General features: G+C 39.7%; 1 protein-coding gene across 4 annotated transcripts in view; it reads right to left on the reverse strand.

Moving 5' to 3' along the window:
* LOC145438037 (putative E3 ubiquitin-protein ligase HERC1) overlaps nucleotides 1-22,701 on the reverse strand; it is an 82,136-nt gene that overhangs the window by 39,185 nt on the left and 20,250 nt on the right. For all 4 annotated transcript variants that reach the window (XM_080315403.1, XM_080315402.1, XM_080315399.1 and 1 more), the window contains exons 20-45: nucleotides 22,576-22,701; nucleotides 21,705-21,857; nucleotides 20,800-20,955; nucleotides 19,665-19,785; nucleotides 18,978-19,116; nucleotides 18,578-18,786; nucleotides 17,502-17,611; nucleotides 17,372-17,444; nucleotides 16,520-16,674; nucleotides 16,145-16,253; nucleotides 14,943-15,080; nucleotides 14,753-14,881; nucleotides 13,912-14,002; nucleotides 11,794-12,028; nucleotides 11,040-11,206; nucleotides 10,430-10,557; nucleotides 8,606-8,888; nucleotides 7,119-7,289; nucleotides 6,843-7,009; nucleotides 5,617-5,761; nucleotides 4,510-4,831; nucleotides 2,857-2,975; nucleotides 2,666-2,792; nucleotides 2,209-2,349; nucleotides 1,162-1,362; nucleotides 593-808 (exon numbers count right to left, since the gene is read on the reverse strand). In XM_080315403.1, coding sequence (XP_080171529.1) covers nucleotides 593-808; nucleotides 1,162-1,362; nucleotides 2,209-2,349; nucleotides 2,666-2,792; nucleotides 2,857-2,975; nucleotides 4,510-4,831; nucleotides 5,617-5,761; nucleotides 6,843-7,009; nucleotides 7,119-7,289; nucleotides 8,606-8,888; nucleotides 10,430-10,557; nucleotides 11,040-11,206; nucleotides 11,794-12,028; nucleotides 13,912-14,002; nucleotides 14,753-14,881; nucleotides 14,943-15,080; nucleotides 16,145-16,253; nucleotides 16,520-16,674; nucleotides 17,372-17,444; nucleotides 17,502-17,611; nucleotides 18,578-18,786; nucleotides 18,978-19,116; nucleotides 19,665-19,785; nucleotides 20,800-20,955; nucleotides 21,705-21,857; nucleotides 22,576-22,701 — 4,131 coding nt within the window. The remainder of the gene's footprint in view (nucleotides 1-592; nucleotides 809-1,161; nucleotides 1,363-2,208; nucleotides 2,350-2,665; nucleotides 2,793-2,856; nucleotides 2,976-4,509; nucleotides 4,832-5,616; nucleotides 5,762-6,842; nucleotides 7,010-7,118; nucleotides 7,290-8,605; nucleotides 8,889-10,429; nucleotides 10,558-11,039; nucleotides 11,207-11,793; nucleotides 12,029-13,911; nucleotides 14,003-14,752; nucleotides 14,882-14,942; nucleotides 15,081-16,144; nucleotides 16,254-16,519; nucleotides 16,675-17,371; nucleotides 17,445-17,501; nucleotides 17,612-18,577; nucleotides 18,787-18,977; nucleotides 19,117-19,664; nucleotides 19,786-20,799; nucleotides 20,956-21,704; nucleotides 21,858-22,575) is intronic.

The following is a 22,701-nucleotide window of genomic DNA, read 5'->3' on the forward strand; positions in this document are numbered from 1 at the left end:
AACACGGCATGCCGATTGATTTCAAAATGGATATTTCTTCCACGAGTACGTTGATTGACAAGGAGAAGGTTCAAAGAACTATAACAGAAAAAGCTTTGAGATCTTTCCATCATGAATATGTAGAATCTTTGAATTGGATTTTCTTAGAACTATGAAATGTGACATAGCCCCTTTCTAATATTGGCGAATGCCATGTATTATTGGAAGAAACGGGTATTTCGGGAGTTGAGTCGTAAAAACGGCCTTTTTTCAGTCAGAACAATACTAATATTCAAAAAAAATTCACAAATTATCTTTTTTCTCGTCAGACATTATAGTTTTTACAGCTTTTGAAAAGTGTTCTCTTTTTGGGTCTCAAAAAAATGGTAACCATAGGGTTGCCATATCGTCCTTATTACTAATAATTGTCTTTACTTTGGAAGGCTATGTCTTTGAAAATGACCTTACCGAATAGGCTAATCACACACCGGAACACTGCCACCACGATTTATACCAAACAACGGCACATGCATACTTGTTGGTGGACAACCAATTTAGTTGGCCGCTATCTAATTAGACTTTTAGTTTGTACAAGTGTGCCTTCACTGCTTACATCGCCTTCGTCCAGTTGTATTTTGACTGCGTGCGGATGATTCTTGACCACTCCCAAAATGTGAGCGTTTGCGTTGTTCGGCGTGACCGTGCACCGCCCGCCGACACGCAGACCGTCGTCGACGCCTCCCAGTAGCGCCAAAACAGGCCACAAGTCTTTCTTCGTAGATTCCGGAGGCAGCTCGTCTTTTTTCAAATCGTACGCCTCACTGTTGTCCTGTCAATTATGCAAGATATTATTAAAAATACTAATAACAATAATTGACTTGACTTGTACCAGTGCATGATGTACTGGTACTTGACTCAAACCAAGTCATATGACTCGAGACTAGGACGGCCAAGACAGATATTTCATTGTAACTGATTCGGACTTGACTCTGACTTGACTTGGTGGTGAATTTAAAATGACTTGAGTTAAAACTATAAAAGAGAGATTGACTTGTGACTCGGAACCTTTTGACTTGGTTACAACCCTGAGCAAATGTGACAATCAAACCAATGATGGCACCGTCAATCATGGCTATGTTAACATGACTTTTCTGTTATAACCGAAACTAAACTAATGCTCACAAGTCTTTTCAAAATCTCTCTGTTGATGGCGGCGGTCCAGGAATGCACAACCGGCGTTTCCGATTGGTAGAGGGAACCTTGTTCCACGGACCCTCCGCTGTGAAGCTTTCGCAGGATTTGAACGCATTCTTCGGCGATTACCGCGTGTTTCGGAGCGCAAACAGGGTCGCCGGCGTGTAGATCTTGCGGAAGACCGCGGATCTGAAAACGGAACGCGGGTTTACTCAATCAATAAATGTTGAAGGATTTTGGACATTACCCAATTATAGGTTAATGTTACTGATACAATGGTTGAAATTACCAAGTTCCCGAGGTGATTCTCAGTTACACTATATTTTGGGTATATTTTTCAACATTCCTAACATTCGAATGAATCTCTCTCGGAATATCATGATTCGAAGATACCAAGAATGCAAAAACGTACGAAAAATTCCGCTAATTCGGTATCACAACCACGATAATCTCAACTTGCGGTCAGAAATTCATCCGATTACCTAGCATATCTTACACTAGACACCTTAATAATGAGATTTGAAATTGAAAACCAGTATTTCACCGCTTATAGCCAATACATCAACTCCAGCAGATTTTGTGACCAGAGTAGAAGTCATTTGCAAGGTGTGGTGAAGATAATGTAATCTAAATTTAGTATAGCCTGACATCGTAATCAGGATTTGGCACAACGATTTGAGTACCCTAATCGGTAATTGTATGATGTAAGTATTGAGGGATGATATTTTCCTGGTAGCGAAATTATTACTATATTATTTGTAGTCTGTTGGTCATTTTCAACCGTGTAAGAACCATACAGTCCATTTCAATTCCATAACAAGTCAGTTGATATCATCTAGTAACAAGTCCGCTTTTACAAATAAGTACGCTGCTGGCATTATGGGTTTAAGAAACACACTTCAAACTACAAACACTATACATTGACATTTATGTAAAAATTCCCTAAATGCATATTTGCAGCGATGAGAAAGCACTTCCGCGGGGCTATTTTCTCAACTTATATTCTTTCCTCCCCCTGACATCTTAAAAGTTCACCTTAAGATCCGAGATCTGCACTTTCTCCCCGGGGTTGTTGCTGTAGAAGACCACGCACGGGAAATATTCGACCGGGCATTCGTCCATATCAACCGCGGGGGTGTTAGTACCGGGCGTCGAGCCCAGGTTTGTGAAGGCGACCTGAAAAATTTAGCGTAAGATACCGGCCTATTAACGAACAAAGGTAATTTTTGAATTTGGAAACAATTTTGACAACTTTTTGACTTCTTGGGGTCACAGAGCTTCAATATACAATTGAATAATATATTCATATTAAAATACACCCGAATAGTGTTAGCTAGTGTCAGCCGAGAATGTCCAGGTTTATTTCAATATCAATGTATCATTCAACTGTATAACAACAAAACCTACTCTTAGAAATATTTCATTAGCGAATACCTCTGTTGTCCAGAACTCAAAATACCCAACTTGTGACACAGCCAGGAATAACACGCACCTCTGGCTCAGCACCGTTGATACCAAAACTCAACGTTCTCGCTCTTGTATCTAGTACACAAGTAATCACGTCATCCATCGAAAATGGCGCCAACCTGCAGTGTTCCCCGTTGTGATACAAATTCCCGCTGAAATAATTTGAATTAGATGTTACAATAGCCAGAACGAAAAAATACCATATATAATATACACCTGTAACCGCGATACAGCCACATATCTTTGGTGGTGCGATATGCGTCGTCCTCAATAGGATACACCGCGATTCCGATGCACGTGCCTTCGTTTCCGCGGTGTTCCTTCAGTATGGTGAACTGGAATTTAAAAGAAAATGTAGACACAATTGATACCAATGTTTGATTATGTACGGTAGGTGTGTTCAAAAATAAGTTCTTTTCAAATTTTACTGGTCACTTGATAAAATTGTTAGATTACCTGAAAAAAAACGCAAACCAATTTTGGCTCAATTCTGGCCAGTGGAAGCGAAGTCATTACAGCGGAAAATTTTGGATTTAATTATTAAAAATCAATATGAAAATATTTCAAATTTTACTGGCTACACTGTGAAATTGTTGGGTGGTCGTAAAGAAAAACGATTCACAACAAATTCGACTTAATTCTAACCGGTAGAAGCAAAGTTATTGGAGTACAAAATTTTGGATTTGGAGAAAAAAATATGTACGGTGGCAAATTCTTTCATGATTCATTACCAATCTACCCACCGTAAATACTACAGTTTGAAATCCTAAATTTTGAACATCACTAACTTTGCTTCTAAGAGTTAAAATCGAGCGAAATTTGATCTGAATAGTTTTGGCGCTTATGATAATGCCGTTTGGAAGTCAAGGGAGAGCGATAATCTGAGTATTGAGTACGGGTGTTTGCTTTGCGACAAGTTATTTCTTTAACTCTCTCAAGTGTGACGGTGGCGCTGTATCCAATGTATTCTTGTAATGGATGGTGTGATGAATAGGGCGATTTTTTTTTGACATGTAAAAATTTGTCAAAATATTGTCAAAATTGCAGCGTTAGGTCCAAATTTGTCAAAATTGTTAGAAAATTCAAAAAAAAATTGACATAGCTGCATTTCGTTTGTATCGTATATTTTGCACTGACGGTGAACTTATCATTTGATATTTTACAGCTTAGTAGCCTACTTTATAGGTGTACCGTTGTAGACGGTCCATTGTCTGCTCCTTGCGAATCATAAACGGTCAAATGAAACAAATAAGTTGACATGGTGTTATGGTCAACGTACCGCAATATGCTAACTGAAGCAAGACTACTTGGTCATTGCATGGTTCTTATATCAGGAAGCGCATGATGGAAATTTGTGATGTAGATAGCATATTCGGAATGAAGCAACACCGTGTGTCACCAGCAGTGTACGTACAACTTCAATGTTGTCGGCCAGCAACTGCTGCTGTCGAACGTTCTTTCTCCATTCTTGGTAAGCTACTTAGTACGGACAGACACTACAACAAATTTTAATTATTTCTACCATAATACGTGATGTAACTACTGGAATTCTTCATACGGACAGATTTCAGTAAAATACTAGTTTTTTCATGTAAAAATTTGTCAGTTTTTAAGCCAAAAACGTGTTTTCAGGCCAATCTACTGCTTAAGCACATACAGTTCCAAACAGAAATGAAGATAAATAGTACAATTTTAACATCATGTGCGAAAACACCTAATTTGCATATGTTAGGTCAAAATTTGGTCAAAATTTAGAGTTTTTAGGTCAAAATCTTCTGTTTTTAAGGTAAAAAAAAAGAATCGCCCTAGTGACGAATTGAATACGGCAGAGTTCCAAAAAGCCTCCTACAAAACCTAAAACTGACTCACCTTCCATTCGCAACACCCTTGCGATATCCCCGTCGTGGTGAGAGCGTACGCCTTGCCTTCCGCGCTATGAATAACCAGCGTGCCGCCGTCCTCGATAGTCGTGCCCGAACGCTTCCTCGGATCGAACGTGAGTTCCGACAAGAAGATTGAGTTTGTGGTGGACAGGTCCGGCTCCACATCGGCACCTGGCAGTTTTGGCGCGACAGGTTTCATTTCAGATAATGTCTCGGCCTTGTCGAGCGATCCTGAGTTCCAGTACGCGTCCGATATAGTCAGGAATAACTTTCGGACCACCTCGTCGGTTATCTCTGGTTTTAAGGACCTAGAATCCAACGAGTGAAAACCAGTAGTGGTCAAGCAATAGAATTGTGCCTAACGTCATAAATTTTACTGTAATACAAGCAAAAGTAGGAATATAAGAGTAAAAAATCAATTAAGCAGTCTACGCCAGTGGTTCTCAACCTTTTTGACCTCACGAACCGGTAAAACAATACAAATAGAAAAACACAATATGCGATACAAATGTTGCAGTGATCCTTCAACCATAAAAATCAACCCTAAATTCAACTACAACAAATGTATGCAACTCAAATATAATATTGTAAACTTCATTTGATGCTGCCTTTTCCCGCCCAAAGTAGACCCTAAACTCTATTACGACACAATGCAGAACAATACCTTCCAAACTTTCTTGATCAATTCAAAATTTGATATTCTATTTCTCCAATTAACAGACAAGCGTCCACCTCCTTGCATATTGGCATTGAGATACATAAATTTTAATATATTTCGCCGACAGGCAGGAAATGGTTCAGAACCACTGGTCGAGGCCTAGTTTGTTCCTAAAGATCTGAAAACCATGGGGGCTTACGATAGTGCCGTTTCGCAGTTAGGCAGGTCATGGGTTTCAGAGGTTGAAAGTATGAGTATCTAAGTATTGAGTGCGGCACGAGTATTTACTTAGACACAAGTTATTATTTTAATTCCCATAAGTATGACGAACAGGACTGATATTACCACTTTGAGATGCTGATTAGTGTGGATGGTATAACCCTCAAGCTCTCTACAGACCAATGCATATACACATAACCAGCACACACATCTTACCCGGATTCAATGTTCACTATCGCGTCCTGTGAAGGTGCCGTGGACGCTTTCGAAGACATCCCGCTATGTTTGTATAAAGGCAAGGTAGTTCCGAGCATTCTCAAGGCAAGAAGTCGCACTCGAAGGCTTTTCACGACGGGCACGCCTGCAAACGGACATGAAATATTCGACAGTTTGCCTGCGGTAAATAAGGATTGTTGCCATCAGGTTGTAGTTCCTGACAAGGTTGCAATGACTTGAGTCGCAGTTTTAACTTGAGTCGAGTGATTTTCTTGAAATTTTACAATGACTTGATCTTGAAATTTTACAATGACTTGACTTGAACTATGAGTAAATTTGTGTATTGACTCCACGTGTACTCGATTAACTGCGCATCACTCCACCTAGTCATGATTTGACACATTTTGTAAGAATTAGCTCAATTAAAATATCCGGTATCAGTACCGATATGGTTGAAAAATTGGCCCCAAAACTGTATCATATCTGTTTAAATATACATGCTTAACCGGCTTAACTTGCCATATTCTTTTGTGCTACCATGTTATATCTGCAACTGTAACGTGGGCTTGCCTGGAGTGCGAAGATTCATAATTAAACTGAAACTACAGTGCCTCAGCGTAGGGATGATATAAATTGTATTATTATAGAACTGCCTTGTAGTGACAGGCTTGGATTTGAACTTGGAAGAAACAAATTAAGAATTTCATTCCAGATAAATTTTTCTTCACTTTTCAGAACTGTAAAACGTGTCCTCATTGGGATGCGAAACAAACAAGTAATATATCGTTGGATTCAGATTTTCAACGCCTAACCAACTAGGCCTACGCCACGAAGCTAGACGAGAGAGGGCAAACGAGTGTGTATAAAATCAAAAAGACGAGATAACCTTGCCGTAAATGTAAAATGTACATGTTCTGGTAACTTCCTTATAGAGTCCACAACGTATACCTAGTGTATATAGGTACGCGCTATTTACTACGACAGAGATGTCTTCTTTCGAACCAGCCATGAGTGACCACGTTTGCTGAACTAATTCGATTGATACTATCAATACCAGGTAGAGCGTTTCACCATAAATACGCACTACGCGGTCTGAGTGGGTCTCTCCCTAAGATTCCTAATATTTATTCGGGAGACAGATTTTTGCCTACGAACTTTCAGTATTCATCCAATTCAGTACCAATGCTGATCGCTTCGAAGAAAGTTGCACGAAACTTGAAACTAACCAGAACTTGATCGCTGTCCAGCAATGGCTAGAAGTAAAGAGATCCAGCGGGTCGTCGTGAAGGCGCGTTTGATCGCGTCGGTCGAAAGCAAATGGTGCAGAAACACCATAAAATCTCCGAGAGCATTTTCGTGGAAATGCTTCATGCTTTCCGACATCGGGAATGCGCTGAAACGTAATTTTATTAGAACAAATTATTGGTGGTGCAGATCTTCAGAATACTATTGCTACTGTAATCAAATACAAGATTTATCGGAAACCATTGATTGCTTCTTACTTTTCAGATTCGGCCGAGAGACCAGACTCTTTCTGCAAACATTCTCCGAGGAGATGGTCTCCGTGTGGCATATGTCCTCCGATTGTTTCGAACATTGACTTGGTATGTGTGAACAAGATGCAGAGAATCTGAAGGAGCGCGTCTTTCGTTTCCACATCGTAAGAATAGTAGCTGGAAAGGAAGTAATTAACTATTATCAGCTCGAAATGGGATTGATGTCGGCTGCTGAAATTCGGATTAAGACGGCTAACATATCCTGATGCCCTTCCATAAAGTAGGCTAATATCTGAAGAGCTTCTAAGAGGTACAGAACTTCAATTGAATAGAATATTTATATTAAAATGAACAAATATTTTTGGCTGATAATCGTCGGGAGAAATCAAATCAAGTCAAATCAAGATAATATCCAACAGAACTTTTATAGTATGGTACGCCGCACTTGTTATGAGTAAGATAATTTTTTAACAAAAAAATGGAAGATTTTGACCTGAAAAAGCAAAATTTTGACTTTTTGTGACCTAAGAAACTGAATTTTGACCAAATATTGACCTCACTTGACCTCACAGGTGTTTTTGCACATAATGTTAACATTGTACTGCTTATCTTCATTTGTGGTTGGAACTGTCTGTCCTTACGAAGTAGTTTGGCCAGAACAACGCTTTTGGCTTAAAAACTGATGAATTTTTGCGAAAAAACTGGTATTTAAACGAAATCTGGCCCTATGATGAATTCCAGTAGTTACATCACGTATTATGGTAGAAATAATTTAAATTTGTTGTAGTGCCACGAAAGATACTTTCCTACGTTGCCAGGTATAAAGTGTCTGTCCTTACTAAGTAGTTGTTAAGAACGTTCAACAACAGTAGTTGTTGGCTGGCAACACTGGTAACACACTGTGTTGCTTCATTCTGTCAATGTTGTCTGCATCACAATTTTTCACCGTGCGCTTCTTAATATAAGAACTATACAATGCCCTAGCAGTCTTGCTTCAGTTGGGATATTGCGGTACGTTTAGCACAGCACCATGTCAACCTATTTGTTTCATTTGACCGTTAATGATTCACAATGAGCAGAAAATGGGCCGTTCAAAACGTTCTCCGACAGCGCAAAATCGACAATACAACCGAGATGCAGAGGTCAAAAATTTTTGACTTTGTAAACAATTTTGACAAATTTTGACTTGACGCTACAATTTTAACATAATTTCGACAGATTTTGACATGTCCAAAAAAATCGCTCTGGTTATGAGAAATAGGCCAATGCACGAGAAGTACTATTGAAGTTCTGTACCTCCAAGACGCTCTTCAAGAAGTTCTACGTGGGTGTGGGTAATAGTCTCGAGTTTGACCGAAACATATGATTAATAATCGGTTGAAGAAACATTGTATGTCCTGGGAATGGTAACCATAAAAATCAGAATGCCCCACTCTGGTCCAGCATTAATAAAGACATGGTACACAGCTGCTTAGATATCACGCGTTAGTTACCTGACAGTCATCGCCAACGTCTTCAAAAATATCCCGCATCCGACCGTGGTGTTGGCTTCCAGCCTCTTGTCGCCCTCGAAAGTAACAGCGTGGGAACACAGAACCGAGTGGAGAAGTTCGTAAGGCAGTCGCACGCCACGCGAACCGCACAAAGTCACGTCGGTGTTGCGCAAAACAGCGTCGGATTTCGCCAAGACGTGCTGCAGTTCGAACGACTTGAACTTCGAGATTCCGACAATTGTGATGCACGCCAGGGCCAGTCTGGAATCGTCCTTGTCGGACGCTGGAAATAAATAAGGCAGTGAGCTATCGCATAGCCACATAAGCAAGAGGGTGTCAGACACAGCCTCGGACAACAATCTAAATTAGATAATTAGATAAAATCAGGTTGCCCGATCCCAACCAAGGACACTCCAATAGTGATGACTAAGACGACTTTATTTTGACCTAAAAAACAGAAGATTTTGATCAAGAACACTAAACTTTTGACATATTTTGACCTCAAAAAACTTCATTTTGACAACATTTTGTCCTCATGTTTGTAAATTATGCGTTTTCCCACAAAACGTTAGAATTGTACCACTTATCTTCATTTCTGGATGGAACTTTATGACCTTACGAAGTATTATGGCCTGAAAAGACTTTGACTGAAAACTGACAAATTTCTACATGAAAAAACTTTATTTTAACGGAATCTGGACCCATGAAGGATTCCAGTAGTTACATCACGCGCTATGGTAGAAATAATTAAAATTTGTTGCAGTGCAACGAAAGTGACTGTCCTACAAGAACGTTAAACCGCAGCAGTTGTTGGCTGGCAACAATGAAGTTCAGTACACTGCCTATGACACACCGTGTTGCTTCATTCTGACAATGTTGTCTGCATCACAAATTTTCATCATGCGCTTCTCGATATAAGAACCAATGCCAAGGCAGTCTTGCTTCAGTTAAGACATCACAGTAAGTTGAGCACAACACCATGTCAACCTATTTGTTTCATTTGACCGTTTATGACTCACAACGAACGCACATGGGCCGTCTACAACGGTGGGCCTATAAAGAAAGGCTATAAGATTAAAAATGTCAAATGATAAGTACACTGAACAGTGCAAACATCTACAATACAAACAAAATGCGGGTTGCAAAAAAAATTTGACTTTGCAACTTTATTGACCTAACGCTACAATTTTGACAAAATTCAGAGTTTTTTCAAATGTCCAAAAAATCACCCTAGTAATGACCTTGTATCCACACTACTCCAGCGCAAGCTGATCAAGTGCCCACCAAGACACGTGAACTAACGAGCTTTCAAAACCCACAACTAACTAACTAAATTACAACCAACTAAAACTGATTACTTGAATTTCAAATGAGAAATATTGCAGATATTATAATCGGCATTTCAAACCCCGACCCCAACCTTCCTCTGGCCAAGCTACTGTTAGTAGTGATGACTATGAGGTGGCGATGGCTGAGAACATCACACAATAGAGCACTGCGAAATATGTTTTCGATTTGTTCTAGTTTATTTACTCTACATCTAGAACTAGAACTACAAACTTTTCAAATCTACATGATCAGACTAGAGATACTCAAAACACAATCGTTAGTTGACCGCCTACTAAATAGTTTAGTAGTGCACAACCTGGTGGTTTCAAAAGTTATCACGCACTAGTATAGATTGGCCATTACAGCCTACCACAAAACATAGAAACAAAATTCGAAAATTGTTGCGTTATTCTGAAAGCAAAGCCAAGGAAAACAGGCCTCACAACGAAAGTATCGCAAAGTGACCACCATCCAGCCACAGCGTCTAATGCTCACCAGGTCGTTCCAGATGCACCTGGGCAATATGCAGCAGGGCGTTTCTAAGAGATCGCGACAATTCCGTGATTTCATTTCGCAATTCAGTCCCGCAAAAAGCGATCCCGTCCAGGTAGTTTGATATCGGTCTGGAATGAAGATTCTATTTCAAGCTACCAACTAAACATCAGTTTACTGTTACGGCAGTGAAGGCACAGTCAATATTACGCATCTAACGATAGGATGCTCGTGGAATATAACCCAGGGTAGGTAATAATCATGACACATCTCCCTAATATCAATTCAAATGTTATTCGATGACTATCATCACATTGTCTCCATTCACCATAACAGAACGCCAATGCTTTTTATTACACCTTGATGGTTTTTTAACAGCCTTACTGATCACCTCCGCAGTTATGCCATATGAACTTAGCTTCAACACACCAAACCAAGATAAATTATAAAATATCGAAGTCTCGAGCCGCACACCATTCAGAATCAGCTCTTCCAAGCAGGCAAAATGAATTTTCTTACAAGCTAACGGACGAAATTACGACAAAATGACAACTATCATCTAAATTGCAACCTTCCTTAAACCAGCAACGCATATCACTCTACAACACCCCACCTTGATAAAGGCAATCGGATACAATCAGGCTTGATGCTGGAAATTCCGAAGCAGCTGCTCAAGAACGAGAGAAACGCAAGCGTCGAAATGGCTGTCACCGAGCCATCGGAAGAATCAGTCCATTTTTTGATTAGGCGAAGCATCTCCTCCAGCGCAAGCTTTCGTGTCTAAAAATCAAATACAACCTTGTGCTAGCAGGCTGGATTTGCAACTGTAAAGTGGGCTTGCCTGGAGTGCGAAGACTCATAATTAAACTATAACTACAGTGCCTCAAGTGTAGGGATGATAAAAATGATTATATTATTATAAAGCTGCCTTGTAGGCTTGGATTTGAGCTTGGAATAAGCAAATTGATAATTTTATTCCAGATAGTGAAATTTTCACTTTTCAAAACTGTAAAACACGACCTCAATGGGATACGAAACCAACAAGTAATATATCGTTGGATGCAGAATTTCAACGCCTAAACAATTACGCCGTGAAGATAGACGAGAGCAGGGCAACCGGGCGTGTATATAATCAATAAAAGATAGGCATGGTTGAAAAAATACCAAGGTATCATAAATGCGATGGCATAATATTATTTAATATCACACAAAAGGTACATATTTGAACTTCCACACCGTTATGACGCCATAATGAGTGATACTCGAATACTCGACTAGACTAGAAGCCTAATGAATTTGCCAAGCCTTAACAGTGAGAGACTACCGTATCCATGTTCACCCAACTCCACCGCCACCGCAATACAAACCTCGGCGATCTTTTTTTGCCTCTGCATAAGCCGGAAGAGGTCAAGATTACCGATGAGTCCGCATCTCGGAACGAACGTCATCTTCAACTGTTCGTTTCCTTCCACATCGTCCTGCCACGGGGAGTGACTGGACGCGGTCGAGACCACAGAGGACTGGGAGGAAGACTCGTCAGGTTGGCCGGCGACGTCTGAAGCCAGGTCGCAACAGCAAATTTCTAGGATTTTCTTCAGTAATCTGCGCAAATTTGAGGCGCGATTGAAAATAGTGATTGGAGTCACAAAAGTGCAGTACAACTGCTGATACATGATAAACAATGTTGATATGAATCAGAACACTGGTTCTTAGCTGGGTTTCAAATTAATCTCAAGGTTCTGCTGAGTTAATCTCAGGGAACTCGCGTAATGTGTTAGATTTTTAACAAGGTAGGACGGTTTCATACATTATACTGTGGCCCGCGGCCACAGTCTGCCCTGATCCTACACTGCTTGCTTACTATGCAAAAATTCAGTGACTGTAGTTTATTCTTTAGCGTGTATGTTGCAGGGTTGTAATGACTCGAGTTACCATTTTCTAATGACTCGACATGACTCAAGTCATTTTCTCAAAATACGGAAATGACTCGACTCGGACTCGAGTCATTATGCATGACTCGAACCAAGTCATTTGACCCGAGACTCAGACGGCCAAGAGCGACGTTTCATTGTAATTTCGAAGAGTAGTAAAGTATAACCACCCTATTGGGTGTTCGTCTATTGGTACTGGTACTTGAAAATGCGACAAGAAACTATTAAAAGTGAGGAAAATTAATACATTATAAATGCGAACCATTCGATATCACCAAACAGAGTTATAACAGTGGGTTTAACAAGACTTTATCTTAAAACTGAGCAGTTAACACAATGACTTGGACTCGGATTCGAGTCATATTACCATGACTCGGACTCGAACCTCTTCTCGATGACTTGACTCGGTGGCGAATTGAAAATGACTCGACTTGACTCGAGTCAAAACTAAAAAAGTGAGATTGACTTGTGACTCGGAGCCTTGTGACTTGGTTACAACCTGGTATGTTGTGCGAGAGTGGATATTATAAGTATGTTCGTCAGCACGTGAAGGCTTGCATTACCGGCATTTACGCATGAACCCAAGCCTAGTGAATTGATATAGCAATGAATTAGAATAACCCAAACCCTAGTTTGGACACAATACATTTTACCGGATCCGCGCAACATACGGTCCACGAAGGTTTTTTGATCAGCCCGCAGACAGTTTTTGGTCGTATGTGATAATCGTCACAGTTTGCCGCCATTCTCCACAACTTAATTGCCTATTACGTCAAGTTTTCTTTCATTTATTCTAACACAAATAATAGTGATTGTTAATTATTCCTTAGTTCTTTGTTTTCTTTGTGTCCTACATGCAGCCAGAGTTCTAACAACTTGTTGACATCTTTGATTGGCCACAGAAGTCTTGCTGACTTCAACAGCTATTGCAGAACATTACGCTAATAAATTCATTGAATACTCTATACTATGCTCAATGCTTCAAATTTAACGTTTACATTGAATACGATTAATCCTAGGTGGATAAATACGCGATTAATGTATCGATTTGGGAATTCGGCTGGCCAAGTACTTCATTTTTCCATTTCTCAAGGGTAGTAAACGTTAGAACCGCTAAACCTGACCAACGACTTTTAACCCGGAGTCCAGACGAGTCACTCGCATATCTGATTTCAAGTTTCAAGGAGGTAAAAGTCTAAATCCATAACTAAGTTATTCTTCGCTCTCAAAATCAGCCACAACCTGCACCCCCGGTTTTCCTACATTTTATGTCGCGTTTCTTTCAATCTAGTGCGTCAACCCAGTTTGTACCCATAGAAAGAGTTGATGTACCAACTAAAATTAGTATGTAGAGCTAAAGCGATATCTTTGCCTCAGTTATTCAACATTTCATACTGGTGACTTCATATTTGGTGACACAATTGTTGATATCGACCTACAATGTTCTTTCCAAGTCTTTACTGGTTGCTGATAAGTGTCAGCCGAATATATATATATGCAGGCTTAATCCAAAATGCATATATTGTTCAATTGTACAATCAACATTCGGCATACTTATAATGACTTGAACTCTTCTTCATCTTATTGCTTTCCAGGGATAGACTCTGTTTTGGTTTGAGCAATTTCTGCCATCGCAGATGCGGATCTAAAAATAAGCGATAAAAAAATCACGAGAGATCACTACAGTGTTGTCCTTGTGCTACCTGACACGTCACATCATGGTAGGGGCAGGCCCAATCAGATTCTGTATGGCACACTAAGCGGAGAATTTTCTAGAATCTCTCATTATTATGATGTCACACTAGGATTTGTCAAACGATATGAAAATGCATTCTTTATGAGACAACAAAGAGGGGGTTTCAGAGAGTCGAACCCCCGAAAGATATCATCGCTGGCCTGACTATATCATCTCGGGCCAAGCATACTTTGGCTTCTATCTCTTGATAGTTTGGAGACAATGCCGTTAAGTGTACGCTGATTAATGATTGTTATGTCATACTGATTGAAGAAACTGAATGACACAGAATGTCTACAAACAAACTTCAGCGTGCCAAATTGATTTCAGCTAATATTAAAACATAACGATCAGAAAATCTGTGTCAAGGCTTGAGTTATCGATGCCATTATACAACAGATTCAGGCTCGAAAATTTCGATTTGCGAAAACTGTCGCCGAGGCTGCATAGTCAGGCTACGCAGTAACACAGATCAGCACTTCCGGGCTCGTTGGCAAGCCTATCACACGAGTAAAATCCTCAACACGAGAAGCTTGTATCATCATCATGTACTTAACTGTAATGAATTGATGCTATGCTGGTGCATTTGGAAAATATCGAACCGCCCTAATGTGCACTGACGTAATATGAGTGTGTAGTTGAAAAACAAGGATTATATACCCGCCACATTCTCAGCTGCCGTCGTGTTCGATCTGGCTCTTCTACTGCGTTGAAATTCAGGTCCTTTCTCCACGTTCGTCAACGACGATGAGCTTTGCGGCTTGCCAGCCTGATTAGAACGTTGACCGTCTACGAATACATATTACCTTAAACGCGGTTCCAAGGAAAAGCGATTCGAAATCTTTCTAACCTGTAACAACTGACGCGTCGCTTTCGTCCAATCCTTTGTCTCTCTTGACGTAAAACAGCAAAAAGCAACATCTTCCCACCATATTTTCGCACGTTTCCAAAAACCATTTTGTCGCTCTGGACTGTTGACCGTCGTGGTCTGAACGAAAAGGCCAATATCTAATATACCCAGGACCGGGGTTGTTACCTGGAAGTCAAAACGCTCCTAGTCACATGTCAACCTCACTAAAATCACTTTGACTCGAGACAAGTCGAATCATTTTCAATTCACCACCGAGTCAAGTCAGCGAGCAGACGGTCGAGTCCGAGTCATGGTATTATGACTCGAGTCCGAGTCCAAGTCATTGCGTTGACTGTTCAGTTTCCAGTTAAAGTCATGTTAAACCCACTTTTTATAACTCTGTATGGTGATATCGAATAGTTCGCATTCATAATATATCAATTTTCCTCATTTTTAGCAGTTTCTGACCACTTTTTCAAGTACCAGTACCGATAGACGAAATCCCAATAGTGCGGTTACTTTACTATTCTTCGAAATTGCAATGAAATGTCGGTGTTGACCGTCTGAGTCTCGAGTCATATGGCTTGGTTCGAGTCAAGCGAAATTATTCGAGTCCAAGTCGAGTCAATACTCAGATTGACTCAAGTCGAGTCGAATCATTTCTGTATTTCGAGAAAATGACTCGAGTCAAGTAGAGTCACAAAAAAATCGTGACTCGAGTCATTAAAACCCCGATCAAGACCTTCTTGAGGTATCCCCCTTGAGGTAAACCAAATGCAGCATTCTGCAATTGACAACTCAGGCAAGATATTAATCCGTATATGTCAGTCGGTCACAGTATACAAATCATCGGTCGCCACAAGGAGGTTAATCATCGTTTACTCAAGAAAACCCAGATTTCATTTCTCGATTGTTAGTTTCGTTCCCCAATTTTGCCATTTTTTAATCATACACTGAATGGTTCAATGTGTTATTTTTTCAATGAAGTTGGCTAATTCATGTCTTTGTAAGTAAACAACATCTCGAATCTGAATTAGATCCGGTGTGTGAGAATAGATTTTGGTACAATCAGAATCCTTCAAACGCGAAGTTCGTAATCTGGATATTGATTCGGAATGGGGTCTGCTGCTATGTAGAATAGCATGCTAATAGCTAGATCGTATACACGTACACAGTAGTTAAAAAGCTACGGTATGACCAACCTCTTTGAGAAGAATGTAAATTATCCTGGCCGACATCCACCGATTCTGCTGATCTTTGATTGTCCATAATACTTTTCTGTGTCCTTGTAGTGATCAAGTGTGATCTTACCTAAATTGCACAAATTTTGGTACAAATTTCAATCACGGACCTACATTTCAGATATCTAATCGATACACCGGGCAAGATGAGTGTGGTAAAGACTGAGAAAGCTAACAGCGCAAGCATGATAATGGCATGTTAGAAAAAACAATTCCTGCACCCAAAACAAGGAGTAATTAGACTCCATCTGAATGAGAACTCATTGTTGTTAAGACATAAAAAGCGGTAGGGAATTTGAGGGATTTTCAAACACTGCATCTAAAATCTCTACTCACCCTATATACAGATCTAAAAATCTCAATCATATGCTGCGAGTTATGCATCGCGGTCATGGCTTGTTGTTTTGTGCTGGCGTGCTGGAGCAAAACCGCCAGGAGTATCTCGGACAGTCTCTGCAATGGTTTCTCTTCGATATTGCAGGTATTCCAACCTAAAGATATCACCGGAATTTGAAAAAATATCAAAAAATGTTAGGTACAGAGTTTACATAACGTTTTTTTATAACCAAGGGCCTATTTCGATAAGGATTCACAAGAATTCAAAATGATACGCAGCAAATATTCAAATTCTTGCAAAGGTTTTCATGGATTTGTTGTGTTAACACTATTGTCGCACGATTATTTTACAGTAATGTGTTTGGTCAATTTTTGTTTTTACGACTCTTTGAACGAATCTTATACTGCAACTTTTTGCAATTTTTTTTTTTGAAATTTTATGCAACTGACTTTTTACTGAAAGATATTTGGCAGTATATGTAAATGAGTCGCTCGAATATTTCACTATCGTTTAAATATGAGGTCCTCTCTGATTTGTAGTACATTCAGGTTAGCCGGCCGAAAAATATATTTTGAGTGGGTCCATTTTTCAGGCTATTGATATTGTTGAGGTCGCCAACATTGAGTTTTGCTACAGTGCCTTGGATACGGAATGATTCTAGTATCTCATACCCTAACAATTTTAAGGAACTTGTCCATAAATGCAACTTTTGTGAAAAATAAGTGCAACTTTCCACAGATTTGACTGCAACTGAAACTTGCTCTAGCGATTACATAATCCAGCCTCTACGGCTCACACAAGCTTTACATTAAGATTGAGTTCTATTGAACAGAATATAACAGAATAATTACCTCGATTACGCGCCGCGTCAGACATGCAGTTGCAGATGTGCGTGGTCCACTCCGTCTTGACCCCGCTCACAAGCTACGAAAGTTGCAATCAACAAAATGGAATTTTCCAGCAACAAACAAAAAATCTTACGTCGGACAGTCCTTTCCAGCGAAAAGCTTGCGATATCAATTCACGCTTCGATTCGACGTCGGTAATTTCTCCGCACCCCACCACTTCTCTGCACAAGACTTTTGCGACTCCTGAACGTTCAAACACTGGGATTGGATTGGCATCAGTGAAGTAAAAACAAGCCAATGATGAGCTTTGTACTGCGTGTTTCCTACACTTCGATATGACCAATTGAGATTTCAAGACTTTCACTGTCGGAAATAGCATTGAAACTATAATTGTCGGTGATAAATTAACTCTTTGTTTCAAGAATCGTATAATTTCTGTGCTCGAAAAATTCACCGCTTACTTCTCATCAGTATTAATACTTGATTAAGATTCCAGTGCTCAAATCATTGCGCTCAGCTCTAAATGTAAACCTAATACACGCCATTTGTACACGAGCAACATTACTGCTTAATTGAATTTTAGGGGAGTTCAAAAAAACCTTTTCCTTCAGATTTTACTGGCTACTTGATAAAATTGTGAGGATGGTTAAAAAATCGCTGCACACCAACTTTGACTCAATTCCAACCAGTATAAGCAAGATTCTTGCAGTAGAAAGTTTATAATTTCAAAATTTTTCTGTCGACCCCATAAAATTGTTGGGCTGTCAGTAGCGATGATGCATACCAATTTTGGGTCAATTCCAACCACTAGAAGAATTTGGATTTGAATAAAATAGTATTTACGGTGATTAACTTTTCAATTAGATATTAGAAAATCATGGAAGTCGAAATTTTTCTACTGCGATACCTTCTCTTCTAGTGGTTGGAATCGACCCAAATTTGGTATGCATCATCTCTAATGACAGCCCAACAATTTTATGGGGTCGACAGAAAAATTTTGATTATATTGTTTTGTTTTTAATGGTAAGTTCAATACTTTCTACTGCAAGAATGTCGCTTCTAATGGTTGGAATGGAGCCAAAGTTGGTATGCAGCGTTTTTTAATCAACCCAACAATTTTATCAAGTAGCAAGTGAAATCTGAAGGAAAAGTATTTTTTGGAACAGCCCTATTGAATACGCTTCGTTCGTAGCATAAGTAGGTCGTTACCAGTGAGTTCGTTGTCCGCAGAGACGAGCCCACGAGACAAAATCGGTGACGATTGCCAGTACTTCATATTGACGGTAGACGTGTCGCTGACTGGTCGGTTCGTTGCCCCCGACGTCTGCCACGACAATATCCGACCAATCAGAAGTCCGCACGAGCTTTCCAAGTCGTTCAGCCAGTCGAATTGTGTCCAAGATTTCGAGGAAACATACCTATAACGATGATAGACGCTAAAAATTGAAAGATACCATACCAGCACTGATCGATAATGGGAATCCCGAGGGCCGCGTGTTGGTAAGCCCTTCATTAGCATCAATGGCATTATTGCCCATGTTAGATTCTTGGCAAACCAAATTCTACTGCTCTAGTTACCTATATATAGAGAGAGATTTCAAACTATTACCTGATAACATCATTCAGAACCGCGACAAGACTCAGAACTTTGCCGAAAATGACATTGATATATCGAGCGCCCAACATGACCGCCGAATTCATTGCGATCGACAGCAGGGTGCCAGCACAAGAATCATTCAACACGGCATCTGAACAGAGATACCACAAATACACATAACATCGATGTTACATGACTGGATATAGTTGTGGTGTATTACGTCAGTGTCCAATTATAATTTCTCATGTTTACCAATTGGTGCATCTCCGTTGCTGATAAGTGCTCGGAGTTTAATGTTGGGTTGCTTATTCTGTTATGTGAAAAAATACACAACTATAGTACAAAGTGACCTGGCTCAGTTACTACGTTTCAAGGGCATAAATATTATTAGCAAAAAAAAAACATCAAAAAAGGTGCTTGGCCTAATACTACTATCAATCAGTCCATGATATCTTATAGTTAGTGTATCATCCAGGGTTGTTAGGACTGAGGAAACAGTCGTATAACCAATTATAAAGTCACAGGCATGAAATTTCGAATAATCACGGGCAGCAGAGCTCAATGTACTATTTTCAGATGAGATGATACATGAACTCCAACTGACGAACCAAAAAAAAAATATAATTCCGAGTCCAAAATGGCAAGGCAATTCTAAATCCGCAATTTACAAACACAACGTTCTGCATTATTTCAACTTACCGATGGCACACTCGTCCAAATTGTTTTCTTTCAAAAAAGCCAAGATTCCCGTCAAAGTATCGTAGGCCGAGGTAGTCAGAAGGTGCAGATAATCGTGAAGTACATCACTGCTAGCGTTTTTCTGCGATAGAAAACCAATCAAGATACGTGGCAATAAGAAAACCTCTTACGCATGATAATGAAACATCTTGTTTATGATTACATAAAAACTGTAATGGGTTACTACAGGGTTGTGCTGTCTCGAGTCATGACTCGACTCGAGTCAGATACGAGCGGCAATTTATCATTGACTCGAGACATTTTCTTAAAAATGGAAAATGACTCGACTTGGGTCAATTTGTGTAGTGACTCGACTTGAACTCGAGTCATTGCGCATGACTCGACCAAGTCATACCACTCCACATATTCTATATCACTCATTCAACCTTGATAATATGGACCAATAATTGAAAAGTACGCCCAGAAAAAGTCTGGTTAAGCTTAAGGTTAGAGCTCAATAGGGCTGTTCAGTGTTCATATATAACTTTTTCGCAAAATTTTACAGGCTAGTTGATAAAATTGATAGGTTGCCTGCTGCACAACAAATTTGACTCCAATCCAATATGTAGAATAATTGCTACTAGAGGAGAAAATTTTGGATTTAATGAAAAAAAAAATAAATAGAAAAACTCCACAAAATTTACTGGCTGCCCAATAAAATTGTTTGGTTGTCTAAAAAACGGTGTTCCAAGATTTTGCAGTAGAAAATTTTGCATTTGCAAATACAGTAGGTTAACGGTAGCTAATTCCATAACATATATTGAAAGAATTTTACACCGTAAATATCATTTTTGCAAATCCTAATTTTCAACTACTCATAACCCAAAACTTTCTCCCCCGATAACAGTGCTTTAACAAGGCTGGAATTGAGCCAAACTTGATGTAGGCTACAGCGCTTTTATGGGCCACATCACAATTTTATCAAGCACCCGGTAAAATTTGAAAGAAAGCTTTTTCCCCGAACAGCCCAAATGGACACTGTAATAAAAATAAAAGATACATGCATGTCGCGATTACATCCGTAACAAACTACAAGCCATTGTGTTGTTTGTTCATCTCCAAAATCAAAAAACGCACACGATATAAACAGGCTTACCTTGAATGGCGTGTCGTAGCAATAAGACAACAGGTGAGTTTGCAGCATTAGCAGCAACGCATGAATTTTGTCGAATCTAACGCGTTCCGCGCAATCTGGCGCCGTATGGTCTGGCCCTGAACCTTGCTCAGTGCCGACTAGGTGCAGGAATTTTCGCTGAAAAGCGTAAAGTGACAGTTAAAAGCAGTGGTTTCCAACCTTCATTGGTGTCGGACCACATTTCAAATTTCAGAGCTGCATAAAATTACCCAGAACGAACATTTCAAAACACGGAGAGCTTCTTGGAGGTAAAAAACTTCAATATGCAATAGCATAGTTTATTCATATTGAAATCAACCTGAATATTCTCGGCTGATACTCGTCAGTGGCAATCATCAGCATCTAGTAGAGAATTGGAAAGAACATTGTATATATCAGCAATCTTATCACAAAATATGACTTCACCTGTATGAAATTTCAAATAATCAGGGCAAAGAGAGAGCTTATGCTTAATGTACTATTTTTAGATAAAAAGGTCTCGATTACTCAAAATTTTGTGCTCATGACGTCATATTCTGCGAGAGGATTGCTGATACACAATGCTCTTCCCAATTCTTTACTATTTGCTGACGAGTGTCAGCCGAAAACATTGTTTTCATTTCAATATGAATATACTATTCAATTGTATATTGATGTTCTGCACATACATGAAGCTGTTGAAACTAAATATAGAAACAAAACAACAACTGTCTGTTATTGGGTTATTTTTGTGGAATTTTCCGGGGCCAATTGAGAGCTCTAAGGCCAGCTTGGAGCCGTATGAGACTATAAGAGTTATGTTTGTGAATCACCGGACTAAACAGACTTGTAAATACCAGCGAATGGTGTAACTTATGCATCAACGAGAATAAAAACACTCAACTTACAGTATGCGAGCTTATGTTGGCTAATAACACTTCCATGAGTTTGACAATCTTCTCCTTTGTCGATGACAATTTCCTGTTGCCCGTAAAACCCATCACTCGGGCGATACTGAGATGGTCGATCAGACTTTTCAGTATGAATTCAATTCGCATTTTCTGAAAAGTAAATAGAGTAAATGATGGCTCGCAGACGACCGTATTTACAGTCGTACGTGTAACAGGCCTACTAAATACAAAGGTGGGTGGTATTTTTCATCGCGCTGTATTTCGAATTATAAAATATTGAGCGTGACATGCAGCCATTCTCTAGAGCAGGGGTTTCCAGACTTGAAGAGCTTCTTGGACGTACAGAACTTCAATATGCAATTGAATAGTATATTCATATTGAAATAAACCCGAATATTTTCCGCTGACACTCGTCAGGGGTAATCGTCAGCAACTAGTAGAGAATTGGAATGAACATTGTATATGATTGTTGATATACAATGTTCTTTCCAATTCTCTACTAGTTGCTGAGGATTACCCCTGACGAGTGTCAGCCGGAAATATTCGGGTTTATTTCCATATGAATATACTATACAATTGTATGTTTGTGGGAACGTGACAATTTGATTAAGTTTAGGGTATGGACAGCCTTAGTTTTGCCCTAAAATGTGGTCAAACTATCTTTCTCAAAGCTCAATTTGGTTACCGTCTCTTCTAGGAGCTTCAGGACTTACTTTTCTATAGTGAACTTTAATATATTCCTTTTGATATCTTGGAACAGACTTGGATATAATTTTTTCACGGCCACCTTGAAAGGGTCTTATGGTCCACAGGTAGGGAATCCCTGCTCAAGTTATTGTAATTTTACAAATGATCACGGCGATCTCACCTGTCCGCGTGTCAATGTCATCCACGCGTCCAATTCGTGTGGCAAATTCTCCAGCAACACGTCCACTTGCTCGTTCAACGGAGGCAGCAGCAGCAGCGATCCGACTGATAGCGTGTCCTCCACGGC

This window comes from Botryllus schlosseri, chromosome 4 (assembly GCF_051294905.1).
Source record: "Botryllus schlosseri isolate E-star chromosome 4, Bs_hap1, whole genome shotgun sequence".
Lineage (NCBI taxonomy): Eukaryota > Metazoa > Chordata > Ascidiacea > Stolidobranchia > Styelidae > Botryllus > Botryllus schlosseri.